Source organism: Furipterus horrens, unplaced genomic scaffold, assembly GCF_987537825.1.
Source record: "Furipterus horrens unplaced genomic scaffold, mFurHor1.1.pri manual_scaffold_4, whole genome shotgun sequence".
In the NCBI taxonomy this organism is placed as follows: domain Eukaryota; kingdom Metazoa; phylum Chordata; class Mammalia; order Chiroptera; family Furipteridae; genus Furipterus; species Furipterus horrens.
In genome coordinates, this window is record NW_028327174.1 from 167,984,767 (window position 1) to 168,003,864 (window position 19,098).

The 19,098-nt window shown below is 42.0% G+C and overlaps 1 protein-coding gene across 2 annotated transcripts in view; it reads right to left on the minus strand.

The window, feature by feature from the left end:
- The window catches only part of FRMD3 (FERM domain containing 3), a 285,052-nt gene that overhangs the window by 60,473 nt on the left and 205,481 nt on the right, over positions 1-19,098 (minus strand). For both annotated transcript variants that reach the window (XM_090274210.1, XM_090274209.1), the window contains exons 9-10: positions 4,756-4,819; positions 3,808-3,896 (exon numbers count right to left, since the gene is read on the minus strand). In XM_090274210.1, coding sequence (XP_090130336.1) covers positions 3,808-3,896; positions 4,756-4,819 — 153 coding nt within the window. The remainder of the gene's footprint in view (positions 1-3,807; positions 3,897-4,755; positions 4,820-19,098) is intronic.

Below are 19,098 nucleotides of genomic sequence, written 5' to 3' on the forward strand. Positions count from 1 at the left end.
AATGAAGATGAAGCTCAAAGAGTTCAAGTGCTTTGTTCCAGGCCACACTGCGAAGAAGCAACAGAGTCAAGATTCAGACCCAAGCCGGTTCACTTCCAAAGCCCACACTCATTAAACACCAGGCCACAGCGAGACAAGCAAAGCGTGCCTGAGTCCCAGCCCCCCCAGTTTACCTTTGAGAAGGCTGGGGCCAGAGACTTGCCCAAGGTTGCAAAGCTGGCTCAGAACAAGCAGTATCTTTCCTTCTTCCTAAGGAATGGGATGCTTATGTGATAATGGAGGAACAAAATGTTCTGAAACACCTCAGATCAGTACAAATATTAGGGATTAGAAGTCCTAGCGAGAGAGAGGAGCTAGCCTGGCCTAATGATAGCAGAGGTGCTGATGTGAAAACTCAGTCAACTGGGTACAGTGCCACTGTGCTCACAGCTAAACCCTGGGGTCTGCTGAAGCATTCACAGATGGCCGGCAGTGATTTATCAGATATGCCCAGTTGGTCCATTCAATGACAGAATTATCATACTGACCTTATTGCTAGCTGCCAGCTAACAACTGCACCCCCAAATGCACAAAACAGATTCCCCAAATCGTAGTTTCTTCTCTCCTCTCTCTCTCCTCTGTTCAATTCTGTTTTTGGCTTTGACTCCATCTACCACTGACACCCTCACACATGATAAAACAGCATGTGTGCAAAAGAACTAATTAATGTCCTAAGTTATTCCTTGATAGAAATCCCATGATTGCACTAAAGGATCTTCAAGCTGCTTGCAGGTAGGACTTACTGAGCTGGCTCTAAAAGCCCGTGGGTGTTCTCCTCTGCTACCCACCCCTTATACTTATCTGTAGATCAGTAGCAATCAACTCCACCTAGTGTTCCTCTGCCACCTTTTTCATGACAGCTTAGCCCTCTGTATCTGGCTCCAAGATCTCCTCGCCCCTTACCACCTCCCTTTCTATTTCATTCACTACCCTCTGCTTCAGCCTTGTGTAACTGCTCATCATATCAATGTATGTCTTCCATGTCCCACCCTGATCCCTTACTCAGAATGTCCTTCCTCCACCTGAAAGAGCCTTTCTTTTACATCCTAGCTCCCCCTACAGCAAGACTCCCCACCTCCTCTGGACTCCCCTTTAGCATTTTATTTGCATTTGCCTTTTAGTCTCTATCATGATCTACAAATCTCCTGGCACAGGAACCAGTGATTTGATCCAGTAATTCTTTTTTCAATGCCTGAGGTCTTTAGGAAATACAAAGATAAATGGAACCTAGTTCCTACCAACAGAGAGATCAGATATAATACAGATATAAAAATCCACAATAAGATAATGTCATGCCATATCTTGTTTTGGCTTTGTTTCAAGACTCTATCTACTAACTCCCTCATTTGCAAGAAAATAGTCATTCAAAATAATTAGATGTCTCTCAATCATTATTTGAGAACCAGATGATTTTATTAAGAGAGGAACAGAAGAGTTCTAAAAGCTTGGGCTCCAAAAACAGTTGATAAGTTTCTCAAAAAGTTAAATATAGAGTTACCTTATGATCCAGAAATTACACTCCTAGAAATAAATCTAAGAAAATTGTTCAAAGAAAAAATTTATATGGACACTCATTGCAGCATTATTCATAATGTTTAAAACAAGGGAACAACCCAAATGCCCATCAACTGATGAATGAACAAAATGTGGTATATCTAAACAATGGAATATTATTCAGCCATAAGAAGCTATGAAGTACCGATGCATGCTACAACATGGATAAACCTTGAAATCATTACCTAAGTGAAAAAACTCATTTACAAAAGACCACATAAGTTTATGATTCCATTTATAGGAAATGTGCAGAATAGGTAAATCCATACACATAGAAAATACATTAGTAGTTGCCAAGGTCTGGGGTGAGGGGAAAAAGGGAAGTGACTGTGAATGAGTACAAGGTTTCTTTGGGGGTTCATAAAAATATTCTGGAATTAGATAGTAGTAATGGTTGCATGACTTCATGAATTAGACTAAAAACCACTGAATTATACTTTAAAATAGTGCATTTTATGGTAGGATCTTAATTTTAAAATAACTTTTAAAAAAATGTGTAGACTCCAACTAAAGACTGAAAGGATTAATCCCTTTGTATTTCCCCTTCTCAACTCTCACGTAGATGGAGAGGTCTAGACAAGCTGGTTTTTCAAAGTCCACTGGGCACCCTTTTTAACCAGTTTGCAAACACCACAGTGGGCGCAGAGATGCCTTGAGGTGCTGATGCTGTGGAAAACACCTACTGATAGACATCACTTCCTGTCATTGCTAGAAGCACCACATTTTGTGTATTATCTCATCCAAGGGTCTTCAAATTATGCTCCCGATAGAATTTGTCCAAGACTGACCAATTTCCTGGGACATGGATTCTCATTGCTAAAAATGGGAAAGTCCCAAACAAACTGGGACAACTGGTCACCCAATCTCCTGAGGAGAAGCAAGAAATGAAGAAACAGTCTCCTGTCCCCAATCCCAACTCGGGTCCCCAACAACAGCCACAGCTTCTCCATTTTTTTTTTTTTTTTTAACATACTGGGCTTTGTCTACACTTCTGTTTAAGGAAATCAGTTCTGTGGCTGAAGGGGTTTGTAAATCATTACCCAAGCCTTCGTTCTCCTAACGGTCTTCATTAACCAAAGACGAAAAGTTTGACAGATTCACATTTTCAGGGAAGTGAGTCTAATGAATAAGACAGAATCTAGTAGGGTTTGGGGGCAGAGAAACTAAGAAAAAGCCACTTAGATGAGCTCCAGGGGTCAGTGACGGTGATACCCTGGCAGGCTGGACTAGGTTCTTGACTGTGTCGATCACCACTACTCTTCCAATCAGCAAGTGTGTCTCAAAGAGGAGATGCTAGAACTCAGTGAAAAGGTCCTAAATTTGAACGTCTTTGGAAATATGACAGCTTTATGCCTGGTTTCTGAAGCCTGTCCTGCCAGCACTGACTTTCTATGATCCTAGACTCTGATGGCATTTCACCCGTAAAATTTTGGCTCTCATCTCCATATACTGAAGTCTTCTTACTATGAACATGTGTGACTCTGCCAAAGGTTTCTTTTTTTGGTTGTGAGTGTACATTCAACCCACGCCAGGGTAGGCCAGAAGTGCCAGAGAGTATCAACTCCACCTCCAAAATGGCCCTCAACCAAAATAAGTGAGAAATTGGTAGATAAATAGGGCAGCCTCTTTGCCAGTCAGTGGGTGAAGTGTGAGGCATATTCTGCCTCTGCCAGAGCTCCCCCCAAGAGCTGAGCCCAGCTGTCCACAGCAGTGACCTGCTCGATAGCACTCTCCTACACTGTTTCCTTCCCCATCTCCCTTCCCCATTCCCCAGTTGGTATGTTCAATGATCACAATCCAAAAACCTCTTGCACTACACTCTTCTCAAGGTCTGCTTCCGAGTTGGGGCAGCCAACCAGATATAGATCCTGTGACATTTTGAAAGGAAGTAGCAATGACAAAACACACGCACACGCACACACACACACACAACCAGATATAGATCCTGTGACATTTTGAATGGAAGTAGCAATGACAAAACACACACACATACACACAGAGCAATTCCACAGGAAACACCGAACAGGGAGCTCAGGACTTGTTTGACCCAACAGTGGTAGGGAGTCAACGTGAACAATGCACCAAATTCATAATGCATTTTAAAAAATTAAAAGGACTCTATTAAAAGAAATGAACATGGAGTTGTTTGCAAAACATATATGGTTCCATGGATATTTTTAAAAACCTTTGATTAAATAAATAAAAACTACTTACTTATAAAAGGCCTGGTTCTCCACCCCACACTTCCAAAGATGTTTGCAGGCAGCTGGTGTTGAAGTATGAAATGCCAACATGGCTTTCTTCTAATAAAAAATAACAATACAAAAAAGGCAATGTTAAACAGAGTTTATATTTTTCATATTTTTCTTTCAAGTATTTACCTGTTTGTATCTTGACACGTACCAAACAGATCTGAAGTAACTTGTATATTACTATGTTCTTAAAAGTTTCTTTAAAATGGCACCCCCCCCCCCCACTGACCCACCTCACCCTTTACAGACATCGCCAATCTATCTAGGCCCTGTTTCTGATTCTTTTTTAAATCTTCAACTCTCCAGGCATTGCCTCCTCTCAATAAGACTTGAATTAGTTTAAAAACTTGCTTGCCAACCTTAAATAATTAGTGCTTGAACTAAAAACTGGGGTCAGGAGATTCTGCCAACTTCCAGACCTAGCTGAGGCTCCAAGTTTCAGTAACACCCTCCTCCCAAATGTGTTTCTTGGTGAACTCAACCTATATATGGTAACTCTTCTATTTTAAGATTCTTGGATCTTATAGATTCTGTCTGTTTCTATATCACCACTGGCCGATACCTAGCTTGGTATGTAATCTTCACTTGTTTCATAAATCTGTATTTTGGTAAATTATAGAGGCAAGGGGAAGTTCCATTTGCTAAATCTCAAGTCTATCCCAGTCTATTTTTTACAAAGGGGTATTCACTCAGCACTGTTCACCAACTTTATTCTTAAATGTGCAAGTCCAGTGTTTATTTGCTTACCTCTCAAATATTCTCAGCATATAGCTTTCATTATCACCACTAACTTTAAAATCATGGTCTTTGGGGGCTACAACGCTAACGGCACATTTTATGCTTAAATCCCTCTCATGGGCCCACATGCACACGCACAGAAAATAACAGAGTTAGAAAAGCAGTATCTGACCTCCTTCTGGGTGCCAATCACATAAAATGTCTTCCCTTCAAACTTCAATTTGCAGACATCTGACCTAAAGAAAAAAATCTCTTTGGGTAAGAAGAAAAAACAAGTGGCAACTAACCAAGGTACCTGGCTTTCCCATAGGAATGCCACCAATGCCAGGCAAACTGCGCTGAAACAAGATATTATCTTATCATTGGTGAAGGCCAAGTGAGCAGTGAAAAGCCCCCAAGTGAATTATACAGCAATTTTCTTCCCAAGAGAGGATCCACAGGCAGCTCAACTATTTATTCCTTTATGTTATTTTATTTATTTTTTTACGGACAGCATGAGAGAAATTTCTCTTAAGCCTTGGTACTAAGAAAAGCTGTTTTCTGCTTAATAATTGATTTTTGTCACTTAGGCATTTTGAATCTTGTAACCAATTATCTTTCCCTTTGTTCTAGACATTGTCAAGCTTAGGACCAAATGTACAGGCCACCTTTAGCAACTGAACAGAACAACATGATGTATGTTTGCTGGAATAATCCTACTCAGCTTTACAGTCCCAAACCTAATTTTCCTTTTGTCTTGGTTTTATCATCCATTTCTTTTTATCCAACTGTATTATTAAAATAAGTAATAAATACCTATTAAATAATCACAAAGCCTTTTTAGAATGAAAAGGTTTCTACTAGGTTACTCTTACTATTATTAATATTAATGAATGCACACTGTAGTTACAAGTCTTGAGGTAGAAAAGACATCTATTTTAAAATGTAGGACACAGCAATCCCATCCATACTATGGCAAGAATTCTATGGCTAACTCAACCCTCATGTTAAATTTCTCTATGATCCCTATTGCAACATAATTTCTAAACTGGGTCCTGTGAACCACAGAGTAAGTAGTTTGCAAATAAATTTACCTGTTCCTCTCTAGGTTCATCTCTGGAAATGAGTTCAAGATGATATATATATTTAAATAAATAAATTGGAAATACAAGTCTCTCACAGAGAAGAATTCCAAATAAATTATCCAGATACAGCAGGTCCTCGAAAAATGTAATTTCACTCAATACCACCTCCTTGTAACATTGATAAGATGTCATAGGAACTTATCTCTTGTTTATGGTAAAAATGATTTCGTTATACATTTTTTTGCTTAAGATCATAGTACCTATAAACAATGTTAAGTGAGGACTTCCTGTACTTTCTCCCTCAAGGAGGTACAGCTTATGTCCCCAGTCCTTAGAAAAGGAGGAAAAGAAACTTTACAGTGGAGAGACTTGGAAAACCCTACCCTGGTCAGGTGATCAGGGTTCACATCATCCGTGATAAATCATCAGTTGATAGTGTGTACCCCAGAGATAGTGTGATGATACTGGCACTTCATCTCAGAGGTCTTCCTTCCAAAAAGCCATAACTCCACTCTAACCATGAGAAAAACATCTGACAAATCCAAATAGAGAAAAATTCTACAAAATATCTGCCAGTACTTCTCACAACTGTCAAAATAATAAAACACATGGGAAGTCTGAGAAACTGTCACAGACTAAGGGGAGCTTAGGAGGCATGATGACTAACTGTAATGTGCTATCCTGGATGGAATTTTGGAACATAAACAGAGCAATAGGGGGACTTCCAGCCAAGATGGAAGCCTAGAGTAACATGTTCCATCTCCCTCCACAACTAAGAAGAACTACAACTACTGCAAAGCCAGAAATAAACAGAAGTTCCAGAAAATAAAGCTACATGGAAGTCTAAAGTATGAAGTTATAAATAAGTGGTGCTCATCTGGGGGAGCAGGAGGGGTGAAGCCAGGACAAAGAGGTCAAGCTGTGCTATCTGCAGCAGCTGCAGTGATGGAAGCAGGACGGCAGTAGGACGGCAGTAAGCACAGACACCCGTATTTAAGGGGAGGCGAGAAGCACCTGGGGAGCACCCCTGACTGCAGACCAGACCCATCAGCTTGCGATTCCAATGCCAGAGAAGGCAGACCCCCATTGCCTCGGACTATGAAGGCCAGAGAGGTGGGGATGGAGGAAGAAGCTCCCGGTCTCTCAGTGGAGAGTAAACGGCAAGAATCTATCTTGGACCCCTGCCCCCAGACTAAATGCCACAGCATGGTGAGAAGAGTCACCCGGTAGTGATGAGTGCATGGGGCTCCGCCCCCTAAAGCACAGAAGAGCAACCCACCCAGGAAACAAAGGTAGACACAAAATTGTCAGGATGGCACAGATCATGATAGAGATCCCGGTGACGCAGCTGACCAGACAGCAAATATCTAATCTAACAAAGCAGCAGATAGGAAATCTTTATGAAGCACAGTTCAGAGCTTTGGTTATACAAATGCTTACAGACCTAACAGCAGATCTTAAACAAGATGGGGAAGGAATGAAGACTAGTCCTGCTGAAATGAATAAAAACACATACAAAACAAGCGGTGAGGGAAGGAAAACCAGGGATCAAATCAACAAATCGGAACACAGAGAAGGAACAAACAGTCAACCAGTGCAGAAAGAGGAAACAAAAAGTGAGGAAAATGAGGAGAGGTTCAGAAACCTACGGGGCAGCTATAAGCGGGCCAACATCCGAATCATAGGGTTGCCAGAAGGTGAAGAAAAAGAACTAGAAATTGAAAAATTATGTGAAAAAATAAAGCAGAACTTCCCTAACTTGGGTAAGGAAATAGACTTACAGGTCCAGGAAGCACAGAGAGTTCCAAAACAACTGGACCCAGGGAGAAAGAACCACACCAAGACACATTATAATCAAAATGTCAAAAATTAAGAATAAAGAGAATCTTAAAAGCAGCAAGAGAGGAGAGAATTGTGTACAAAGGGGTCCCTATAAGACTGTCAGCTGATTTCTCAAAAGAAACTGCAGGCAAGAAGGAACTGGCAAGAAATATTCAAAGTAATGAAAAGCAAAAACCTACAACCACAATTATTCTATCCAGCGAAGCTGTCATTCAGAATAGAAGGACAGAGAAAGTGCTTCCAGGACAAAGTAAAACTGAAGGAGTTCATCCGATCCAAACCACTGTTATATGAAATGTTAAAGGGATTTGTTTAGGAGAAAGAGGATCAAAACTATGAACATTAAAATGAAAACTGTATCACAACAACCAACAACAGAAGCTAGGGAATTGAAACAAAGGCAAACTAAGTAGGCAACGAGAGTGAAAAAAGAACTATAGGTATGGGGAACATATTGTGGGGAGGTCAGTGGGGAGGGGGAAGGAGGAAAGGGAAGGAGATGGTACAGGAATTAAGAAGCATAGTAGGAGGGAGTGGAGTAGACAGGAAGATGTTGAGAACTATGTGCACAACCAATGGGCATGGACTAAGGCGAGGGGGACAACTGGAGGGAGGGTGGTCACTGGGTTGAGGGGAACAAAGGAAAAAGAAATTGGGACAACTGTAACAGCATAATCAATAAAGCGTATTTTTTTTAAAAAAAATTTTTAAAGGACAATAGGAAAAAATCTCATGAAGTCTGTATCAAGTATAGATTTATAATGATATTCCAATGCTGGTTCTTTGGTGGTGACAAATGTACATTAGTAACGTAAGGTGTTAACAGCATAAGAAACTAGGTAAAGGGAATATATGAACTCTAACTCTATTTGCAATTTTTATATAAATCTAAAACTATTTGTCGTCGTCGTCGGCAGCCGTCCGTCTCGAGAGACGATGGTGTAGCTTCTTAAGAGTCTATCTGCACCGCCGAGAATGGCTGTGCAGTCCGACTCGGGAGTGACATGGTATCTGTCTCCTCCCGTGTTGAATCGACATCTTGTGATGACGCTGAAGCTACAGAGCCTGGGCAGGGTAATATGGAGGGTCTGCTGTTGCCCATGCAGCAGACCCCCCCTCTCTTCGCAGCTGATGGGTCCAAGGGAAAGACGGAGTCAATACAGCTTGGCTTCAGGTGCGCCGCAGGAGTTGCCGGTGTTGACTACAACGTCAAACCGCCTTAGGGACTCCGGCTCCGGATTTTCTGTCGGGGTTTACTCCCTTAGCCTTTCCCCTGAAGAGGTATGCCGCAAGGCAGCGGAGGTTTTTTGGAGTCAGAGTTTTCCTTCTCTGATGTACCCTGACTGGAAGATCGAACCAGCGACACTTAGCTCGCAGGCCGACGCTCAATCCACTGAGCTAAACCAGCCAGGAAAACTATTTGTATATTTTAAAAATTACTTAAATTTAAAAAGTTCAAAAGCACAAGCAGAGTCTCAATGACTTGTGGGACAGTTGCAAGTACTCTATTGTAGGAATAATTGGAGTTCCAAAAGGAAAGAATAGAGAATAGGGTGGGAAATGTATTTGAAAAATAATAAATATGCTGTGAATTCTCCAGAACTCCAAGCAGGAAATAGTACAAGAAAACTATGTCTAGGAGCATTATAGTCAAACTGCTGAAAAACAAAGAAGAGAAAATCTTAAAAGCAACCAAAAAAAAAAAGGCATGTCACATATGGAGGAGAATGATAAAAATGATGACCGACTTTCTCATCAGAAATGTTAAAAATGAAAGAGAATAGTACTAAGAGAAAAAAACTGTCAACTAGAATTCGATATCCAGGAGAATACGTCACCAGCATAAACATGTTACATAAGAAAAGTATTTCTAAAGGTATTTCTTCAGGCTGAAGGAAAATTATACCAGATGTTATAGCGTAGGTAAAAAAATAAATCACAAGATATTAGAAAATGTTTCAAATTAAATGATAATAAAAATACAACAAATCAAAATATGTAGAAAGCAGCTAGTACTTAGAAAGAAATGTATAACTTAAAATATTAGTATTTGAAAAGAAGATATTTTAATGACCTAATGTTTAATTTTAAAATATTGGGAAAAATGATCCCAGAGTACATAGAATAAAAGAAATTAAAAAGAAAGAAATGAAAATCATGAAATGGAAAACACACCACAGAGAATACAGTAACCCAAAGTTGGAACTTTTAAAAGATTAACAAAATTGATAAATCTTTATGAAAATGAATCAAGTAAAAAGAGAAGAAGCACAAATAACAAATATCAGGAATGATATCAAGGCATCACTATAGATTCTTGGACACATTAAAAAGATAAGAGAACATTATGAAAGACTATCTCAATAGATTTAACATCTTTGATGATATGAACAAATTCCTTGGAAAGTGCAATTTACTGAAAATAACCCAAAAAGGAATGAAAACTGAGCAGTCCTGTATCTATTAAAGAAATGAAATGTGTTATTTAAAACATTCCAATCTAGAAAATCTCAGCTTAGAAACTTTCTCTAATGAATTCTATCAAATACTTAAAGAAGAAATAGTACTACTATATAAATTGTTCCTGAAAATAGAGGAGAAAGACACCCTTTCCTACTAGTTAATTGACATCAACATAACCCTGACACCATAACTAAGAACATTACGGGGGGGGGGGGGGATTTTTTTATGAATATAAATGAAAAAAAAAAAACTAAAATAATTAGCAAAGGGAATCCATATGACTGTTTCATTAGATCTAGAAAACGGTACTTGATGAATGTAATAGATGTTCATTAAAAACGAAAAATAACACTGACAGCACACTAGGAAAATAAGGGAACATCCCCAATTTGCTAAAGGGCATCTATGAAACCTTATAACTAATACTTAACGTTGAAAAGAACAATTTTTTCACCCTCCCCAAATGCAGACCTATTTATATGCTTATTAACTAAGTGTAGGTTAGTTTTCATCATCAACTGCCAACCTGAGCCTCCACTCCAGCACTGGGCAGGCTTTAGCTGTTGGTATTACTTCTGATCTTGGTTTATGCTTTTGCACCCCAGAGATCTTTTATTCTGTGAAGCAAAAGCAGCGTCACCCTAAACTTTGACAGCATCAAGATAGGTCCCCAATGGCTGATGCTCACGTGGAAGCTGCATATTAGTACTGCCTGGTAAGTCAGGGTCTAGGGATGTGGCCTAAAACATGACATGGGCAATAGAAAGGGAACATAGTCCCATTAGATTCCAAGGTGATGTGACCAAGATGGCAGTGCAGGAGACCCCAGCCTCTGCCCCCACACAAAGAGCAATAATGAGACAGCTTTCCATGAACAAAACAGCTCTGGGAGAGCTCAGGAGTCTGTTGAAGGTATTTCCATAATACAATGGAACCAAAATGGCCCCGTCCTGCACTATCCCATCCCCTAGGCTGGCATTGCCCAAGGCCAAGGAAGAACTATCCCCCATCTAGAAAGAGTCCCCCCCACTGGGAAAGAGAAAATGAAGTGAATTGCTAGCCTCCCCTGCCTTTCAGGGGAAGGACCCACTTGGGTTTCACCACCACCACCATCCCCTAGAGACCAGCAAAGCAAAAATACAAAGAGGGAGATAGGAACAAGGAAGAAAGGGAGAGCTACCAATATCAGCCACACAGTGACCTGCTCTGCAGATGGCCCCAGCTGCTTTTGCCACTGAAGAAACCAACAGCCATGAAGAATCCCCTGTATATTTCACTGGTTTTCGCCTACAGGTTTTTTCATTCACAGATTCCATCTGACTGAGTCCCTTTTCCCTCTCTTGCCTTTCCCCCACCTGCGCCGGACCCAGGATCTGCCTGGCAGCCAGGCGCAGCCCCTGTAATTGTGCCAGTACAAGATGCCAGTCTACACCCCTGAGGCTGTCCAAGATCCTGAAGCAGGCAAATTTGGGCAGTGGGTGATAAGGGCCCAAATGATTTCGGCTAATGAATGTGATTCGGGAACAAATTATCTTCATTAGCCGAGGTATCACTGTACAATGTAAACAAGCTCACATGGGAAGCAGATAATAAAGTCACGAGACACAGGATGTTCAATATGTTTAAAGAGATAGGAGGCATAATTGAAAAGTTGCACAGGGAGCTGGAAACTATTAAAAAGAACTAAGTGAAAAATATGCAACTGAAAAATATAATAATCAAAATGAAAAACCAAAAGGTTTTTAATAGTACAGTAAACCCAGTTAAAGAGAGAGTTAATGAACTGGAATATAGGTCTAAAAAAAAGGATCCAGAATAAAACATGACTAAACAGAAGGATTTTTTTTTTAAAGAACAAAAATAATCCAATCACATTACAAACATATGGAGAAAAACCTCACTGAAGAGGATGGAGGAAAATGTGCTTAACTAAGTAACTGTGAAAATGAACAAAGTCTGTAAGACTGAAAGCAGAAGAAACGGTGCATGAGCACTGCTCTGTGGTTGGTAAAGTTGTGTTCCACAGGATACAGGTTAACAATTCTGAATTTGCTGTACATGCACACAGAATTGAGCAATTAAGGAAATGAATGGCAGACAGTTGGAACAGGTTTCTTCTCACTGTTGAAAATAAGCAAGGGCAAATCTAGAACAATCCATGTCTTAACAGACTAGAGACACTAGTATGAATTCATATTTAGGTTAACATAGAAAGAGATGGTTACACTATTTTTATGGTATTTATACATATACTGTTACTCTTGATAGATACATATATACACACAGGTTAGTGTACACACATACATGTTTTTCCTCTGTCAGATGAGACTAGCAGCAATGTCACATAGTAGCAATGAGCATACCAGGCACCCACATCTTGATTTCTAATACCATTATCCATAAAAGAAACCAGGGCTCCTTGGCAAGTACCATTTCTTATTCAAAGGTCCTGATCCTGAGCTTTGTTTACTTTTCATTTAAAATTGAAGATTAGTGTGAACTTGAGTGGCTTAAAGGTAATCTAACACCAAAATGAGAACCTCTTTTTGTAATAATTAAAAATAGTAAAGTAGAATTGAAAATGAAATTACACTGTAAAAGAGTGAGTCTATATGACTTAACCTTGATGCTCTTGCTACTTAGAAACATGGTGTGTGTTATGACATCACCCATGCTGTGAGGACCATTGCGCTAAAGCAGCTTGAGCAAATGGAGTAAGTACCAGAGCCTTCTAAAAGATCCCCAGAATTAGAAACGCCACCATTTTGTTTGTAATGCTTCACAAGGTACACTGAGGTGCATACATCCCAGTCAAGCCCAGTCCACCTTGACACAGTTGACGCAGCATAATCATTCATCACAGTTCCTTTCACACTCCAATGTCCTGACTGGGGACAATCCCCCGTAGGATCACACGGTTGACAATTCACCTATCTGTCATTTCCCAGCACCTACTCTGGACCTGGCACTCTGAAAATACACTGGGAACACAAATACTGGCACACTGGAAACACAAAGGTGAGCAACATAGTGTGCAGCCCCCAAGAACTCGGGAACAGGAAGATCAGGGCAAGGAGGGCAAGGGAACCACATAATGACAATACAAAGCAATGAGAGTCGCACGTAGCTCTATGCCATATGCTGCTGAGATCTCAGGGAAGGGGGACAGATGAACCAAAGGACCAAGGCAGGTTCCTCAGTGGCAGGGCAAGAAGATCAGCTGATCAGTGATGGAAGAACAGTGAATCAGCTCTGCAGAGGCAGGTAGGGCTTTCCCTTTTGAAACACTCAATTAATTTGTGTTCCTACATGTTCAGGGAACTGGGGTGGTAAGGATTAAAGTAGGAAAGACACATACAGTTTCCGACTCATATTTCTTCAGTGGTTATAAGAAAACCTGCCCTGACTCATGAATCATATTATATATAGAAATAATATTATATATGTAGAAATAGATAACAATGTCTACAGAGGAAGAATATCTGCCACAATTTAGTAGCTTCAAAACATAAATTGGATCGTATTACTTCCTTGCTTAATACCCTTCAAGGGTTTGATCACTGTTCTCAGAGGAAAACCCACACCCCTTCCCGTGGCCCTTCATCTGCCGCCACGGCTCCTGCTGCTCTCACTGCAGCTCACTGAGCTTTGGCCTTCCTGAGCGTGGCTGTTTCTCAGCCTGGAGCACTCTTCCTCCAGCGCTTTACACATCTGGCTGTATAAAGGGAAAGTCCAGGGGAAGCAAGCAAAGCCAACAGGTCAGGAGCGGTGGTTCCTGCTGATGTCACAGAGCACCCAGGCTCTCAGCTGCCTGACAGCAGACACCTCTGCCTGCTTCACCTCCTGCTGCACCCTGGTGTCTGGAACCTGCCCGGCATGCAGGCTGCTGGCCTTATCCCTGTAAATCCGCATTCATAACTGTTGGGAGTCCCCGTAGTAAAGCCCAAGTATGTACCCCATCAGTCCACGCTTCTCAAACTGCTGCATGCTCAGCCCCAATTCTGTGCAGAGAGGATGAGAAACAAAGTGTCCAAACATTCTTGTGGATAAAATCATCGAGTTTATTGAAAATTTTGGAAAAACCAAGTACTTTATTAAGAACCCCCACAAACATGGGAGCAAGGGAGAGCAGGGGAGGGGAGAAGGACCCCAGGGAAAAACAGTCCACGGAGATGCTGGATCCACTCCGGTGTGAATCTCATGCAGAGAACACTGCGGCAGCTCAAACGTCCATCGTCCACCGGACCGGGTCCTGTCACCGGCACACACGGGTGTACTTCTGTCACCGTGACACCCGCAGCTGTCTGTGTCCACCTCTGGTGCTGTAGGCCGTCCACAACTTTAAAAATCATGTTGGCATGACTCTTTTCCTTTTGTGAGTGGACGGCCCACAGCACATCCATTTTAAAAAGAACCTGAAGGTTCTGCGAGCCATTTCCCGTACAGCCTGGATGCAGTTGTCCTCGGTGGGTCCTTCTGGGGCTCCTGCAGAGCTGCTGGTGCTACTGAGGCTGGGGGTGGTAGAGGAGCCACTAGAGTCACACTGGAGGGCGGGGCTGGGGGTGGCGGGGCTGGGGGTGGCCGTCCTGGCCTCAGGGCCAGGTAGGGAAGCGCTGGTCCTGGATGGCAGGCTGCCTTCCGGTGGGGGAATGGAAGTCCTCAACCCCAGGCCGCTCGAGGGAAGGGCAGGCTCTTCTGTGCTCTCCTCGATGTTGGAGACAGGGCTGGGGCAGGGCTTTACTTTTATAGTGCGGCCCCTCATCTTGGTGGCCGTTGTCTTGAGAATCAGGTACGTTCCCATCACCCTATCGTATTTCTTCCGTGACAATGACACCTGAATCTCCTGCCTCGTAAACCCCATGTCTCTCATTATGTCTTCCACCTGGGGGTCAAGGTCTCCCCAGGGCGGCTCTCTGTACGGCCTCAGCTCCTCCCCCTGGGTGACCCATGGGTGTTGTAGTACGTCTTCCAGCGTTGGCCTTTCCCTGGGGTCGACAGTCAATAATTTCTTTAAAAGATCTTGACCTTCTTCGCACAGAAAGTCTGGTACAGCGAACTTCCCTCTCAGGATCTTCATCTCTTTTGGCCCCAACTCTCTCCCCTCGAATGGCAAATGCCCCACCAGCATCCTATACAGAACCACCCCCAGGCTCCAGACATCAACCTTCGGGCCCTCATAGGTTGGACCCCGGATGACCTCAGGGGCCATATAGGGTAGGGTGCCACACATGGTGGTCAGTCTGTAGTGGCCATATTGCCTACTAAAGCCAAAATCCGCAATTTTGAGGTTCCGCTCACCATCTACCAGGATGTTCTCTGGCTTCAGGTCCCGGTGGACGATCTTCTTCTGGTGGCAGTACTGCATCGCTGACACTAGCTGCCGGAACATGGGTCTGGCTGCCTCCTCCGTCACAGGGCCACAGTTGTCTAGGTATTCGAGTAAGGTCCCCCCGCTTACATGCTCCATGCACAGGTAACACTTATGCTCAGTGGAAATTACCTCAAACAACCGCGTGATGTTTGGGTGATTTAAGCGTTTATGACAACGGGCTTCTTCAAACTTTATAGGTACCTCACACTGAGTGATAGCTTTGACAGCCACCTCTGTACCCGTCGGCACGTGCAGGGCCAACCACACCTTGGCAGAGGCCCCGCTGCCAATCGTGCGCAGAAGCGTGTAATCACCAATAGTGCGCTCCTTACGGACAACGGAGGCTGCAAGGTCATCAGCCATGGAGGCGTCAAGAGAAGAACAAAAAAAAAAAACAAAAACAAAAACAAAGAAAATAAAACAAGAAAGAAAAAAAATGAAAAGAAATGAAGAAAATAATTATAAATGAAAAAAATTAAAAAATGAAAAATAATTAAACAAAAGGAAAATAAGAAACAAAATGCAAAATAAGGCAAAACAAAAACAAAAAGTCTCAAAGTAACAGCAAAAGCAAAGCTCACAAATCCTAGCACCACAGGTCACCTCAATAGCTTCCTGGGCTCTAATGGACGAACTCTCAGCCCCACCAGGACCATATATACAGGATGGGCTTGCAGTTGCATCACAGTGGCGCCTATGAGGTCCAGAGCAGGGTGTGGACCAGGCGTGGCTGGCGATGAACTACAGTGGTTTTCTTTTTGCTCTCAATACCCTTTTGCTCTGGAATTTAAAAAAAGATCCCTTCCCACCCAATGAGCTTTTTGGTCCTGAGGGATATTAAAGATTGATATTTACTTTATTTGAAATAAAAATCTGTAAGTTGCAAAATATAATAAAACAAATAAAATAAAGAGTCTTTCTTAGTCTCATGCTCTAGGTCATAGTTCAAATATCACCTGCTTAGAGAAAAACTTCCTTGATTCACCCATTGCTACCCGCCTCTCCCAGCCCACCACGTTTGTCATCTTCACAGCACTGACCACAGCCACCTGGTTCTTGTTCACTGTCTGACCTCCCCATGAAGGCAGGAGCATGACTGTAGTCTTCCCTGTGTCTAACACGGTGAGTAACCACAAGATAAGTGTTTAAAAAATAGAAGAGTTGGGTAACAAAGACTATATGGCCAACTACTTAATTAATCAAAGTGATTCATTAAAAAAGTCTTTTAAAAATTCATGCTCTGTCTTCACTCAGCTTTTGGAACAAATACGAGAGGAGAGAAGAGAGCTGAAATCTGGGTTCCAGGTATGTCCGTGCTCGGTGAGCCTGAGGAAAGGCCAACTGGAAGGAGCCTGGCTATAAAGATTCAAGAAGATGATCCATTCCTCCCTCCACTGGTACTTGCTAAGGATGCAAGGGGTTTGGATCTGCTGTGAGGCTGCAGCTTAACTTGGCACTTTGAACATCCATTTGCAGATCACACAAAGGACATCTCAGATGACCCTGAGTAGGCCATTGAGGTAAATTTCTGTTACTTAAATGAACCATCTTGTGGAGAGACGTGATGATGAGGCTGGTTAATTTACATTTGGAAAAACAGTTGGAAACCTCTGGATGCGAGGACTTCTGCAGAGGGACAAGGGTAAGGTGACATGATGGGTCCAATTCTCCCCTTTTATGGTGGCACAGAGGGAGCAGGGAGGCTTGAGGACACTTCAGGGGAGCCTCTGGAACATTATATTCAGGCTAATCCTGAAGAAATCTCCCTACTTTCAGTATATGGAGTGTTTTAATCACAGGTATAAGTTAGTCTAGGAGTCATTTTCCTTCAATACTTCTCGCGAAAGTCCCAGATTTGAGGGAAAGGGACTCTTTAAAGGGATTTGCCTTTGAGCTTTTCCCTCCCCAGAACTTGTTACTTTTTACCTTATATCAGCGATACTTGCTTCCTAAGCATGACAGTCTCTGTTGCTGAGCTCACTGGGACCCAAAGGATGGTCATTTCATCAATTATAGACAGATGCTTACTAGTCACAGTCAGAGACTAGCAAAATACCAGAAAGGAGAAGAAAAAAAAAAAAAAGTTCCAAGAAAGCTGCCATTCTATGAGTTAATTATATCCATTTATAAAAACGGTACTAATAGTTAAGAAATAATTGCAATAAAATGGAACATTTTCTTTCTTAAAAAAAGATTTTATTGATTCATTTTTAGAGAGAGAGGATGGGAGGTAGAAAGACAGGGAGAGAAACAGATGTGCGAGAGATACATCTATCGGTTGCCTCTAGCACGCCCGGAAGTGGGGACCTGGCCCACAACCCAGGCGTGTGCCCTGACTGGGAACCGAACTGGTGAGTCTTTGGTTCACAGGCTGGTGCTGCATCCACTGAGCCACACCAGTCAGGGAAAAATAGAACATTTTCTGATCTTTCAGCAAGGTCAATACAGATCCAAAGATAAGACATTTAATGTAAAATTGTCAAGGCAAAGGCCTAGTTCTAGGTAACTCCAATTTGAGGTCTCCTATAGACTGGCGTGTTCAATTAGGTGAATGAGGCACAAGTTAGGGGGCTTTTTAAAAATAAACAAATTCCTGGATTGGTACCATTTACATTTAAGCTGCACCTTTCTTTCAAGGAGCTCAGAGGTCTCATGAACCTTAACAACCAAAACAAGAATTGGCCAGCCCAGGAAGAACGTGGTGATTTCAGATTCAGTTAGTGAAATGATGTGGATTCACAATATCTGTTCCCTTATCCTTTCACATTTATCTCCAAGAAGCACACACACCATGCTGTGAAATTCTCATTCCTGCTCTCCCTGTTCATAGAAGAATATTTCATTATGTACTGAGATGCTCAGAATTGTGAGGACAGCTTGATGAATGGACATCTTAAGGAGCTGCTTGATTAAAATCTGTCTGAAATGTAGACACTAAGTCACCTTCTTGGTAAGAAAATACGTGCTGTGAAGAGGAGAATTCTATTTTTATTCCTTTGATCTAATTCCTGAGATAGTGATGATGTGTGACTCTGTGCTTTTCCTAGGAAATAAAGAACAGTGAGGTCACATTAAGTTGTCTTAATTTAGGTAGAGGATTTACAAGAATGACAAAGCTCGATGGATGTTTACAAAACAAAACAAAAATTTCCAAGGAGTAATGTGAGAAGACAATTTGTTTTAGTAACAATACATGACTATTAGAAATACATGTGCCTAATCAGAGGCTGGGATGGGTGGGGTTGGCATCAGCACCCCAGCAGAAACACCAAAATGTAGACTGGAGAAACAAATGGTCAGATTGTCCCTCTCAGCTCTTCAATGTACTCAGGAAGAAAACAAGGTCCAAGGAGGGGAGAGACTTGCAACTAATCTGCACTTGAGATGTGTCCAGTTCTAACCTAACTACTCCAGGCTCAAGCAATTCAAAACCTGAGGATCTAACACTCTTCAGGACCGCAAAGCCTTTTATAGCCCTAGGGTGGGATACAGGAAGTCCCCAACTTACCCATGCTCCCCAAAGTCAATAGGGAACTTATTCTGGAATGGGGTTGAAAGTATCAGTTGAGTAAAAGGCAATTATTGACAGGCCAAAGAAGATATTTAGAGAAACTGGGCATCTTAGAAAGAGAGGGCTGATCATGAAGAAGAGAAGAAGGTGGAAGGAGAGGAGTGGACATTAGCTGACTAATGCTCATCTAGTAGAGAAAGTTTGAAAGGACAGGAGCTTAGAGGAGAATGCTAAGAAGGTGGGAAGGATTCCTTGATAATGAGG